Consider the following 14143-nt stretch of genomic DNA (forward strand, 5'->3'; position numbering starts at 1 on the left):
TCTGCTTGTAGACCCGAATAAGCCAACCCCTATAAATACTCTCCGTACTATATGTGCTGGAGCTTGCTTCCGGTCTTACATAACTGAGGATAACCACATCTGTGATACATATCTCCCATCCATGATGTGTCTGGCGGCCATCTTACATACCCTCTCTACTCAGCTTAAAGCTTTGTACTAGAGATAAGTGAACCCGATGTTCGGTTTTGGGGCAGTACACAGACTTTAAAAAAAAAAACCCAAAACAGAGTTCAGGTTCAGAGTGCTTTACGTATGCTAACCACTCACACGAGTATCTCTGTGCTCAGGTAGGCTCAGTGCTCAGCCCAGTGCAAGCTGCTTGCAGTATTTGAACATTGGAGGTAATAACAGTGTGATCAGATGTAGTGTGCAATCTCCCACCTTAGAAGAAGAAAAAAAAAATGGAAAAATCCATACCCTCCCCCGGACGTGTTCTACTTATGACTGGCTGTATGTGGGTGGAGACCTGAGCTGCCAATCAGTGATTTCCATTGGAGTTTGGGTCAAGTCCGAACGCATGGAGGTTTGGTTCAGCTGCACCTGCCGAACCGAACTTCTACGAGTTTGTTCACTCATCTCTACTTGGTACCTTCCACCATCATATTGGTAGACCCTGGTAGACCCTTGCTAGAACGTACGCATTGCCATATCGTTTCCATGGGCTATGCTCTACATGGAAGCTAAATGTAATAGAGATGCCTGGCTCACTTTTTAATGAAAAGCCTAAGGTGCTCGGAAAAATATATATGTCCAGTAAATGTAAAGAATCCGGCACACTCAATAAAAATGATTTCCAAGGTGATATTTCGTTTCAATGATTTTATTGTTCTTGTGAGGATATCAAAAGCGTAATGTGTGTACAAGTCCAACGTTTCGACCAAAACATATGGTCTTTTTCAAGGACTCAAAGGTTATAGTATGGCATGCATCATATGATATATTCACTTTCGTGTATTTTATGTTACTCTTATAGCCTTAGTACCCTCACTTAAGTAGATAGGATGACTAGCGTCCTCTTTTCTGGATTAGGTTTGACAGAAAAAGCTGTATAATCTGGTCATCTAACAATCCAAGGCAGGAGAAAGTAATATTCCTCATAGAATATGTCAAAAGAATGGTTGCACACATGGGAGAGTCAGCAATTTAATTAAAGATCCACAGGTGTATATACCTATAGCTCATGATCTGTAGTTAGCTTGCCTATGTGTGGCACCTATTGAGGGCTGATCTGGATTCAATTGAATAGGCGTGACAAAGCACCCACAATGTGAAATAATGGGGAAAATCCTAGGTATGCAGGTGGGGCCTTATGACTGTCCTGAAAAACGTGGTGCCCACAGGTGCCTGGTGGTCCTGGACTGCTAAGAACCATTTTGTTACTTGGGCATTATTCCCTTTCTTTTCCTGCATCTCAGTGGGGCATGGTCTGAAACTAACTTAAATTTCCTGCCTAATAGGTAGTATCTTAAAGTATCCAATGCCCATTTGATGGTTAAACACTCCTTCTCCACGCTGAGGAATTCTTCTAGCAGGAAGGCAGTTTCCTAAATTATTGGGTGTTCCTTGCCATTTACTTCCTGAGACAAGATGGCACCTACAGTAATCTGACCTCTAAAGTGTCCGACTGAACCACAGATTCCTTAAGTCTGGTACCACCAACACTGGTTGTTTACACAGGGCTAGCTTCAGTTCCTGGAAAGCTGTCTCTGCTACTGGAGACCACTTGGTCATTGCCAACTTCATACCCTTAAGGAGATTGGGTTGGGATGGCGGATATGCTGGCGAAGTTTGGAATGAACTGACGGTAGCATCCTATAATGCCTAGAAACAACAGCAATGGCAGTGCGGCATGAGATTCAAATAAAGAAAAGGGGGCACATCATAGAGGACACTGGAGGAGGACTTTACAGTGAGGACTCAACCCACAAAGGCCCACCCCTGTTGCACCTGTCAATTAAAGTGCAGGGCATTTCTGTAACTTTGAATAAAGATATTTCTGCAACCAAATATCACATCTTTCTACAACAGCTATGCCTGGATTCAGGTACTAGGTGCCAGTATGGCACTGCCTTTAGTACATATTGCAAAATCCTGGGTGGTTGGTTCCCTTTGGTATTTGGTGCAGAGATTTCTGCATCTCCTGGAATGAAAAAACACAAAGGCAACAATGTGTTTTTGTCACATTTTGTATGCGGTTTGAGATTTTCCCTCATTAGTATGGATGAAATCTGAAGCAAAAGCACTGAAAGAATTGACATGCTGCAGATTTTAATCTGCGACAAATCTGCAAGGAGAAAATACTCAAGGTGTGCGTGAGATTTCAGGATCCTCATTCACTTTGCTGGCATCAGGAAATCCTTGAGATTTTGTGACAAATCTGCACTGGAAAAAAAAAAAAGTATAAAAAACGCAACATGTGTACACAGCCTTCAAGCACCACTCCAGCGTGCGTTTTTTTTTTTTTTTTTAAATTTCATTTCACAGCTTGTGTGGTGCTTTAAATCTACGTCCCCTGATCCCTGTCTCATTCTCATCCTCCTGCGGCTTCATCTTCTATCGCTGCCACTCCGGTTGGTCTTCTGGCGATTTGTGACCTGCTGGCAGATCCAGTGTTTCATGGAGCAGGCTGGAGGTCATTATAACTCAATACAAATCTATCAGAGCCTTGTTTTGACCTCGTTTTTGCTCTCATAAACTTGTATTGAGCACTTCTTGTGACATAACTTATGATTTTCAGCCAGTCAGAATTTACAGGCACAAGATGGTACCATGGGACCAGAGCGACGCCGAAAAAAAGTTGAAGCCACCGGGGGTATAGGACACGACTCCAGCGTTTTGTTGTTTTTTTTTTTTGTTTTTGTTTTTTTCAGCTCTAGGTGGCGCTTTAAATGTAAGTCCTCTGTCATATACTCACCTTCCAGCAGCTTCATTTGTTTTTTAGCCACCTTGTAATCGTAAATTCTGACTGGCTGGAAGTCAGAGATAATGTCACAAGCTCTCTGAGAGCAAGAACGAGGTCAGAGCGAGGCTCTCATAGAGTTGTATTGGGTTGTGACCTCTGCTGCCACGCTCCATTAAACACTTGAACTGCCGGCAGGTCACAAATCACAGAAGACCAACCGGAGGGGTGAGGGAACTTAAATGTAATGCCCCACTCCAGTGGGGAAATAAAAACAAAACAAAACTCTCACTAGAGTGGTGCTCTTAGGGTACCCTCACACTGACGTATAAAGCGGACAATGTGAGAAAATATTTGCATTGCTCTTGGACCCACGTTATTCAATGAGGCGGAACAGATCTGAGAGTTTTATCTCAACTCAAATCGGACTGAGGAAAAAATTGCAGCTTCCGTGTGGTGGGCGATGTTTATGGATACATTACCATGCTGTAGCATAGAATACTGTAAATGGTCCTGTAAATGACTGCAGAATAATGGCTGATTAGAAAAAAAAAACATGTCATATGGATGCTAGGTGAGAGAAAAATCACACAATCGTATAGGACTTGTGACATATGGAATAGCAAACAGATTTCACTAATCCAACTTTTCTGGATGAGAATGGGACTGATCTTTTATACTCCAGCGTGAAAGTACCCTAATGTTGCTGTATACATTAGGCCAGCGTCACACTGGTGTATGACTCGCACGAGTACAACGTGAGAAAATGTCACATTGCACTCAGCCTAATGTTAACCAGCTAGGCAGCTCAGATCTGCAAGTTTTTCCCCAGCCCTAATCAGACTGAGAAAAAAAAATCACAGTATGGGAGTCTCTGCTCACTTGCACCCAAGTCTATGGGTGCGAATGAAACATCGCACTGCACTTGGATGTCACCTGAGTGCAGTGTGATATACGCACAGGCTGACAATGGAAAAGATGGAGAGATCACTCTCTCCCTGTCTTACGCAGCTGTGATCCAATCGCAAGATCGGATCGCAACATAATAATACTTGACTCACTCTCTCAGCAGAGCAAGAGCCGAGGGTCAGTAGCATATCACATTTGATGCTCTCGTATCCGATGCCATAGCCTAGTGTGACGCCGGTCTTAGACTCGAGTTATACTAGTGTATGAATCGGATGAGTGCAATGTGAGAAAATCTCACATTGCACTTGGACCAATGTTAGTTAAAGGGAACCTGTCACCTGATTTGGTGACTATAAGCTGAAGCCACCACCAGTGGGCTCTTATATACAGCATGTTAGAATCCTGTATATAAGAGCCCAGGCTGCTGTGTAGAATGTAAAAATCATTTTATAATACTTACCTAAACGGTCGCTGATGTAGAGTTGGGTCATATGGGCGTCTTCGGTGCCGGCGCCTCCTCTTTCAGCCATTAATGTCGTCCTTATTCTGAAGCCTGGGTGCATGACGCGTCCTACGTCATCCAAACTCACTGGCATTGAGGTCCTGCGAGTGTGGATCGGCGAGTGTGTATGACATAGGATGAGTCATGCACACAGGCTTAAGAGGGAGGACGAAGATAGCCAAAAGAGGAGGCGCCGGCACTGGAGAACGGAGACGCCCAAGTCCACCGTAGTGACTGTTTAGTTAAGTATTATAAAGTGATTTTTACATTCTAGACAGTGGCCTGGGCTCTTATATACAACATGTTAGAATGCTATAAGAGCCCACTGGTTGTGGCCGCAGCTTATAGTCACCAAATCTGCTGGCAGGTTCCCTTTAATAAGCCAGACCAGATCTGCAAATTTTTCCTCAGCTCAAATCACACTGAGGAAAAAAAATCGCAGCCTGCTGTGGTTTTACTCGTTTATCGGATGAGACTCCCCATGTAAGTCTATAGGTGCGAGAGAAAAAAAACGGATGGCACATGGACCATCCTTGTGCTGTCTTTTTTTTTTTACGGATATGTTAACATTCTTTAGCAAAGAACACTGTAAATGGTCCTGTAAATGATTTTAGAATAACTACTGAGAATAAAACGCCTGTATAATTATATATATATATATATATTATATATATATAATGTGTATATATATACACACACACACACACATGTATAATAGAATATTTACAGAAATTTGAGGGATGTACTCACTATTGTGATATACTGTGTGTGTGTGTATATAATATATATTATATATATATAAAAATATATTATATACACACACACACACCCCATATCGTTATAACTACAGTAGCACATGGTATTTGCAGTTCTATGGCATACTGACAATCTACCCCCCTAACTGATCAGTACTGAATGGAGGACAGAAGCTTGCTCGTTCACTGTAGGTAGTATTCACTGTATGGAAATATGTTAATGAAATCAATATGTAGCAGTACAATAGCTGCAGGATTGTTGGGGGGGAAGCTGTTCAGACTGAGAGGCTTTGGCTCAGGCTCCCCCTTTGTTCCCCCTTAGTCAGTGAGTGCTCTCTCGGTCTATCTCACATGTGCTGGATGTTTCCTCCTCCCACCACAGCTCGGAGCTGCCTCACTAGGATCCTCTTTCCTTGCTAGCCATCTCCAGGGAGCCAGTGTGGGAAGCGCGTATTTCCTCCTCCTACAATGCACAAAACTTCTCTCCTGCACAAGAGTTGCTGCATCTTGGATGTCTTCAGGCTGCAGAAGAGGTTAGGTTGTGGCATGGACACCTGGCTCCTTCACTGAACTTTAAGAGCAAGCTGTGCAAACTTGGGATGACTTCTAAACCAACTGTAAATCTTCAGGTTACCATGGATCTATGAGTGACTGCTGATGAGCTGCAGATCGTCTCTACTGTACAGCTACATCTGGTGAGGGTGGACATCAGCCGCTGGATCTCCCAGGCTCAGGAGTTCTGCATTGCACAGTGAGTGTTGAAGCTCCAAATGACTTTATTCAGTTTGATTTGCTACATTTGAAATTGCAACAATCAGTAATGTAAGAGTTAACAAGATGCTAAGAAACTGGAGCTCCTGTACGAACCTTCAGCCCAATGTCTCCGGTTCTGGAAGGGGATTTATAAGCCTGAATGCTGGGAGGAGATGCTTAGTACAGAGTTGACCTATACCAAGACCCAGGTGAGATGGAGAAGACGATCTTTTTGATGCTGTTGATATTGGTGACTTCCACTATTGGTTGGAGTGTGGAGAAGTGTCCAGAACCATGCGATTGTCAACATTCACAACATATACTATGCTCCAACAGGGGGCTATTTTCAGTTCCAAAATCCAGCCACTTTGTAAGCCCAGCTGCCACTAAAACCTACAGCTTAGGAGGAAACTTTATCACCAACATAAGTGCCTTAGACTTTTCGAATTATTCTAATTTACAAAGGCTTGACCTGCAGTACAATCAAATACAGTTCATTCATCCCAAGGCATTCGAGCAGCTCACTCACCTGGAAGAACTGTACCTTGGCAATAACTGGCTTTCTACCCTTACTACTAATGCTTTCATGCCTCTTAAAAAACTTAAGGTCCTTAATGTGAATGGCAACAAACTTCACAATATCAGTCGATCCAGTCTTGCTAACTTGGTGTCCCTTATTAAGTTGAGGCTAGACAGTAATAACATCCAGATACTTCATGGCTCTCCTTTCTTGGGTCTCTCGAATCTGCTTTACTTGCATCTGGAAAACAACAAAATTACCAATATCAGTAAAAATGCCTTTGTAGGTCTTGTCAAATTGCGTTTTTTGAGCCTGTCAGGAAACCCCTTGAATTCCTTGCGATTTCCTATATTCTTACCATTGCGCTCTTTAAGCACACTAACCATGGCTGGAAATAATCTACAACAACTGGGACCAGGTGTTTTCAATGGACTACAAAGGCTTTCCAAGCTCATTCTCAGCTCAAACAGGATTTCTACACTTCATAGTAAGGCTCTTCAAGGGCTGGGGATGCTGCAAGAGCTGCAACTGGATGGAAACTCGTTGGCCAAGCTCCCCGAAGGCCTCCTGGCATCACTGCACAGTTTGGAAGTGCTGAACCTGAGCTGCAATGCCCTGTCAAAATTGCAACCTGGAACTTTTAATGGAATAACCCGGCTAAGGGTGCTAGATTTGCAGCACAATATGTTGAACTTCCTCCCTGGGGATATTTTTTCTGGAAATTTGGCCCTTTACCGGTTACAGCTGGATGGAAATCATTGGAACTGTAACTGTCACCTATTGGGGCTTAAGCACTGGATTCTGGGGACCCTGCATTCACGCAGCCGCATGCTGACTGTGTTTGTACAGTGCAGAGAGCCTCGGGAAGTTGCAGGGAAATATTTGGACTACCTTGATGATGCCTATTTACAGGCAGTAGGAAGCTGCACGCTCAGCACCTCAACTCCGGAACTGATAACTACCATACAAGATGATGGTTTAGTTTTACATCATTCTTTAAACAAGGGGATGAGTGATACTAATATTGAGCCTACAGACCAGACAATGAAAACTGTTCCTCAACTTCATTTATTAGCTCCTAAATCAACACTTGCATCAGGAGGTCCTACTTTACTCCTAACCCCGGAATCGGTGCAAAAGATGCCAAGCACAAAGAAACCTCTGAATAAGAAAAGGTTAGGTGGTGCTGGACGTCAAAAGGGACCACAAACCGATAAAAAGCAAAATATAAAGACGCCAACTGGATCCAGGAATCCTCATGGAATAAAACAGAACGGAGATGCTGAAAAGCAAAGTGCAGATACAGTGCGGACTGCAACTGAGCCATTAACACTGTTACATCTCAAGCAAGCTGGGGCTCAAATGTCAACATCCTACAATTTGCCTCATACTACGTCTACAGCTGTGACCAAACTGCCCCATGAGACCAAGCAGCCGTCTTCTGAACCTGAGGTCACTGGTACCTTGGTGTCGCCATTTGAAATGTCACACGATGGTGATTTGGGTCCTGAATTAAGAAAGGACATGGCCGCAGCAGAGACCTTGCATCAAAGCCAGCATGACTCCTTGCAGACATCCTTGGGTTCTGTTCATCACAGTGAAACATTACAACAAGTTGCCCCCTTAGGCCTCTCTGACCCATGTGAATTTAACAAACTGCATCTACTGAATCTCTCGGTAGAATCTGTAGGAAGCACCACCGCACGTGTACGCTGGCAGACTTCGGTTGCTCACACCCATGGGCATGTCTTATTCAGGGTGCTGTATGAGCGTTTTGGGCAGAGTGGCCGTTTTCAGCGTTTTGTGTATCCTCGTGGCCATGCAGAATCTTTAACTTTACTAGAGCTCACAGGAGATACTCCATATTTGGTGTGTGTGGAGAGTATCATCAATGGTCGTGCCTGTCCTGTGGCCCCTAGGGAACATTGCGTGGGGCTTGTGACCTCACCTTCAGAAGAGGAGCACCCTGTAATTAATTACCAAATGTTAGCCTTGGGCCTGCTAGCCCTCAATGCATTGCTGCTTTTGCTAGGGTTCATTATCTGGGGTTCCAGGAAAGCGCGCAAGAAGTGGTGTCGTAGACGAGCCCCAGTCCATGTACGTCAAATGTACTCCACACGTCGGCCCTACAGGTCTGTGGGTACTGGTGTTTCCACTGATTTCTCAGGTTTTCAGTCCCATCGGCCGCGCACGACAGTGTGTGCTCTGGGAGAAGCAGACCTTATTGAGTTTCCTGGCTGTGACCGTTTCAGAGAGGGCGGAAATCTGCACCGAGATGATCTTCTCCAGAGGTTCCCAGATTGAGCAGCCATGACTGAAGGGCAAATACATATGGTTTGTGAATCTATCGCAATTGGACTGTTCTTACTCCTTCCCAAGCTGCAGGAATTAACCCCTATTTATAATATGTAATAAGCCTCCAGCTATATGAAAACCATAATACGTTAATAATAGATATATCAGTTGCTGTGAGCTCCCTTTTATTAAATGTGACACTGTCCTCTTGCTGATAGAGTAAAGATATAACAGCAAGAGGGCAATGTCAAATTTCTCATTAAAAATCTCATGACAACATAATCTTAAAGGGAATCTGTCATCAGATTTTTGCACTCCCATCTGAGAGCAGCATAATGCAGAGACAGAGACCCTGATTCCAGCGATGTGTCACTAACAGCTGTTTGATTAAAATCAATGTTTTCTCTGCTGCTGATCTAGCAGTTATACAGAGCTCATGAATATGCTCGACAACCTGGCAGCATGCTAATGATAATCTGCTGATTAAACAGTGATTTTTATGAAAACTACAGTAAGTGGCCCAGTAAGTAACACATAGCTGACATCAGCATCTCTGCTCCTACATTATGCTGCTCTCAAATTAGGTGGCAAAAACCTGGTGACAGATTCCCTTTAACCACCCGAAACATTGAAAGGCAAATATACCCAATCTAAGTGGGTGTTAGTTTGGGTTGCATTTGCTTATGTTATTGCCTCTTAAAGTAATGTGATTTTTCTTTAAAGTTTGAAATATATGTATAATACTTACAATATGTTGTTTTCCTGGTTATAGGTTGATATGTGGCCAGTATTATCATCAATGACATCAGGCTGGAATCACACCTGCAGTTTTTGATGCAGTTTGCAGGTCCTCTCTGAGTGGATAAAACTCTGTGATATCTGTATTTTGTGTTACAATAGTGTGTGTGTGTGTGTGTGTGTGTGTGTGTATATATATATATATATATATATATATATATATATATATATATATATATATATATGCGCCTGGTGGCACAATTATCTCCCATACCACAAAATGAAAACTGGAAGTAAAATTCTATGTTGCTTTGTAATGTTTTTTTTTAATTAGGGTTAAAGTGAAGCTATCGTCAGAAAGCTGCCTATTGTTTTAAGCCAGATTTTTGCATTGTGTTTTGTTTTTACATATTGACAACTTTTTTTTTTTTTTCATATCACAATCTGCATTAAAGATAAGTTCGAAATCTTGCAGTTTTCACACTGTCCACTTTTTTTTTTTTAGACTTTAAGTTCCTGTCTGCACATGCACTTTAGCTGCAATGAATATACTCAGGTTGAAGCATCTAATGAGCATGTGCAATTGTCACTGTGAAAGCAGAGGGCAGGGTCAGCTGTGACATCACCTATCGTGCTTGGTGGATCAACTGTGTACAGAGGTGTCACCTGTCACTGTAATCCTGTCTCTGATGATAAGGAGCCTTGCTGAAAACTCTACATGAGAGGACAGCAAGTGTGAGTCTAAAATAGCAAAACTGGCCATTGTGAAAATTGTAATACTATTAATTTTTTTTTTTTTATCAAGCTGGTGATATGAAAAAGAAAATATTGCCTACTAAAAAAAAAAAAAAAAAAATAGTAACACACGAAACGTAATTTAAACAATAGGTTATTCTCTTATGATTGCTTCTCATGGGCCACTTTCCACTATGAACTTTTGGTGAGTTTCTGACTGTATTTTCGCTGAGTCAAAAACGCAGCGTTTCAGGTCTTGTGCGCACGCTGCAGTTTTGTGCCTTCCCCGTAAAACACGTCCTCTGGCTGAAAAGCATACCTTGTGCCAGAAAATGCATTAAAAAAAAACACACAAAGAATTGATATGCTGCACTCAAAAGTGCAAGGAAACGACGCAACGTGCGCACAGCATTTCTGAGTTCTTATAGACTTTGTTGGGGAAGGGGAGACATGCAGATGTGGACATCAAACTGCACCAAAAATGCGTCAAAAAGGCAGCGTGCGCACAAGGCCTTACGGTTTTCTCAAAGTAAATGGGATTTATAGAAATGTCCTGTCCGCTGTGCTTTTTGCATAAATTCAACTGCTGTGTGTTTTTGAAATCCGCAGCATGTCAATATCTTACGGGTAGGCTGAGCTTTGTATGCCTGTTCTCCCCATAGACTTGCATTAGATGAACATCCACAGGTAAAAAGCACACATGCATTTTTAGTGCGTTCACTATGTCAGGAAGCACATAAAAAATACTATGTAATCCACACCTAACTGTATCAATAAAGTTTTGTCAAAGCCAAAAACCAGGACGTATCAAAAACCAATAAGAGACAAAAAATATAGAAAAACGCATGTAAACCAAGCTCGCACAAAAACAAAAGAAACCTAATCTAAAGAATAAGAGCAGAAATTCTGCGACATCAAAAACTCACCAAAAGCTCAATGGAGGAACATAGCCGTTAAAAAAATAAATAAATAAAAAATAAAATCTATATGTAACCAATCTATTCTATAAGTGATACTAGAGGCAATATGTAATATCTTTGGTACAAGGGATTATTCTGGACATAAGAAGTTTTCAACTATTGAATGAATTGAAATGGTGGTACTCTCACTTGGCCGTACATTTAAAAGTGCTCACACCTGTAACACCTCTGCGAGGCTGAGTTTACACGTCCTGTAATCATCCGATAGAACAAATCCTGCAGAGATCCGTCAGCCAAAATGTTCTGCAGACAACTTTTGTCCTTTAAAGGGAACCTGTTTATTTAGGTCTGAAAGGGGGGGCCAGTAGGAAGATGAACCTTTCTAGAATGCAGCCCAGGAGCTGCAGAAGGGGATTCTTATAATTTAATAGCGAAATTTCAGGTGACAGGTTGCCTTTAAGTAAATGATTTCTGCCGGATCAGTTTTTTTAACATTGGAGTCTATGGAGAACGGATCCGTTAACGGATTGCTATTTAGTCATCCATTTTTCTTGCATTTATAACAGATCCATTTTTTTCTTACAGGATCGGTTACAAATGGGAGATAAAAAGCAATTAGTTAGACCGTTTTCACACATCCGGCTTTTCGCCGGTTTGGCGGATGCGGCGCACGCCAGTACAGTGTATACAGTACACTGGCAGCGCAACAAGCGCCGATCACATGCTGTCATGTGACCGGAGCATGTGACCCGGAAGTTGCCGCGCTGCCACTGTACTGTATACACTGTACTGGCGTGCACCGCATCCGTCAAACCGGCGAAAAGCCGGATATGTGAAACTAGCCTTAACAGATCTGTTCACCATAGACTCTAATGTCAAAAAATCAGATCCGGCAGAAATCAATTTGCCAATGGATCTCTGCATGATCCGTTCTAATGGATGATTACATGACATGTGAGCTCAGCCTTAAATGTTGCTGCTAACAGTAGCAATAGATTTTGGGTTTGAGGCGTGTAACACAAGCCAGTCTATGTGAACGGGTCTTCTTTTGCAGCCACTTGCCTGTAGCCTGTATGCTTCCTTCCATCACCTGCAGTTTGTACCGGCTCTCACTAAAATCATTTAGCAATGTTCATTACAAACTTGGCATTCTATGTAAATACTTTTTGCAGCCAAGGGAATCCATAACATAAAGGCAGCCAATGCTGCTACTATACGAATATCAGATGAAGGAGTCCTCTCTACGAGTTCTAGAATATTAGGAATAAAGTGATAGCTTCAGCAAGTGTGTCCACTGGGACAGTGACAAAGTAGTGTAATGCCCTGGATGGGTGATATGGTGGCATCAACCATTATCAGTGCTATAAGGTCTCACTACTCTTTTGTTTGTCTAGTTATAAAAGATTGTTATATAAGTCCTTAGGGTGTCATTAGACATTAAAGCAAAGATTACTAAACCCAACAGTTTTGGTAGGACCAGCATGCCATATTTTGTGCATGTGGGCCTTTCAAATCTTGCTTGGAAGAGGATGCAGAAAACAATTAGGCATATTGAATTTCAGTACCCTACCCTTACAGTCTCAGGGGAGATAAGCCAACACCAGAGTGGTTGGAGAGAGGCTAATGCCACTCTTAAGGCCCCTTCACACACAACAAGATTGTTGCTGAGTCACAGTTTCTGTGACGCAGTAACAATCCCGTAAGCGATCTCGTTATGTGTGACACCTACCAGCGATCAGGCCCCTGCTGTGAGGTCGCCGGTTGTTGCCGTATGGTCTGAACCATATTCTTCAAAGGTGATGTCCTGCTGGGCAGGATGCATTGCTGTGCTTGACGCTGTGTGACAGGGTCCCAGTGACTGCCGAGATCGTTATGCAGGTCGCTACTGTGGCCTGTATCGTTCCTGCATTATTGGTAAGGTCTGACTGTGTGACATCTCACCAGCGACCTCCCAGCGACTTACCAGCGATCCTTATCAGGTGGAATCATTGTCGGAATTGTTGGTAAGTCGTTGTGTGTGACTGGGCCTTTAATAGCAAGAAATGTACGATCGGCTGACCTATGTATGGTTGGTGGGGAGCTATCATCTGAAAGCTAATAAAGGTGCAAGGTTCAATTGACTATGACAACACAGCACTGGGATTTTATGGCACAAAATGGTGTATTACGACACAAAGGGTGCGTGCCCACGATCAGTGTTTGCAGCGTTTTGGACGCAGCATGCTTCAGTTGCATCCAAAACGCTGCGTTGTACAGTAAACACTGACCTGCGGAGCGTCTTTCCAGACCGTAGTATGTCAGTTGTTTGCTGTGGATTCGCATGTGTCCTCCGTAGTGAGAACACAAGCAGGAGACCGCAGCGCACTGAACCCTGATTATGGACACAAGCAGCTGCGGTCTCCTGCGGAGGAGACTCGCGGCCCCGCAGGTTAGGACCCAAGACGCAGCAAGTCCTGATCGTTGGCACATACGCTAAATCTTCATTCCCTTAAAGCACCACTTCAGCGTTTTGTCTATTTTTTCCACTGCTTGTTTCTTTTAAACTAAGATACCTGCTCCGGTCTTCTATTCACCCTCTGGCATTTTTATCTTTTATTGATGCTACTCTGGTATGGTCTCGTCATCTTGTGACCACAACTTCTGACTGTCCAGAAGTCGGAAACTATGTCACAAGTTCTCAGTGCAAGTCTATGAGAGCCAGAATAAGGCTCTTATAGACTTGAATTAAAGAGTGACCTCTGGCTTGCCTCGAAGAACTCTGGAGCAATTCGGCATGTCACAAACTGCCTGAAACCGAAAGGTGTGGCTCTAATAGAAGGTGAAAATTCCAAAGGGTTGGTATAAGACCTGGGGCAGGGACCTTAAGGTCCCGTCACACACAATCAGATCGCTAACTAGATCGTTGCCGAGTCATCCTTTCTGTGATGCAGCAACGATATCGCCAGCGATCTCATTATGTATGACCCCTACCTGCGATCAGGCCCCTGTTGTGAGATCGCTAGTCATTGCCGAATGGTCCAGACCATTTTATTCAAAGGTGATGTCCTGTTGGGCAGGACGCATCGCTGTGTTTGACACCTACCAACGACCTCCTAA

General features: G+C 43.1%; 1 protein-coding gene across 1 annotated transcript; it reads left to right on the forward strand.

Moving 5' to 3' along the window:
- The first annotated feature begins 5658 nt into the window (after positions 1–5658).
- Positions 5659–9540, forward strand: TRIL (TLR4 interactor with leucine rich repeats). The gene has a single exon (XM_075316681.1). It carries the CDS (start codon positions 6054–6056, stop codon positions 8661–8663), a length of 2610 nt encoding a protein of 869 aa, XP_075172796.1. The 5' UTR covers positions 5659–6053; the 3' UTR covers positions 8664–9540.
- The last annotated feature ends 4603 nt before the right edge of the window (positions 9541–14143 follow it).

Source organism: Anomaloglossus baeobatrachus, chromosome 6 (assembly GCF_048569485.1).
Source record: "Anomaloglossus baeobatrachus isolate aAnoBae1 chromosome 6, aAnoBae1.hap1, whole genome shotgun sequence".
Lineage (NCBI taxonomy): Eukaryota > Metazoa > Chordata > Amphibia > Anura > Aromobatidae > Anomaloglossus > Anomaloglossus baeobatrachus.

Bases quoted from the DNA above. Each gene is read 5' to 3' on its own strand.
- TRIL (XM_075316681.1), top strand. From the start codon at position 6,054: ATGGAGAAGACGATCTTTTTGATGCTGTTGATATTGGTGACTTCCACT.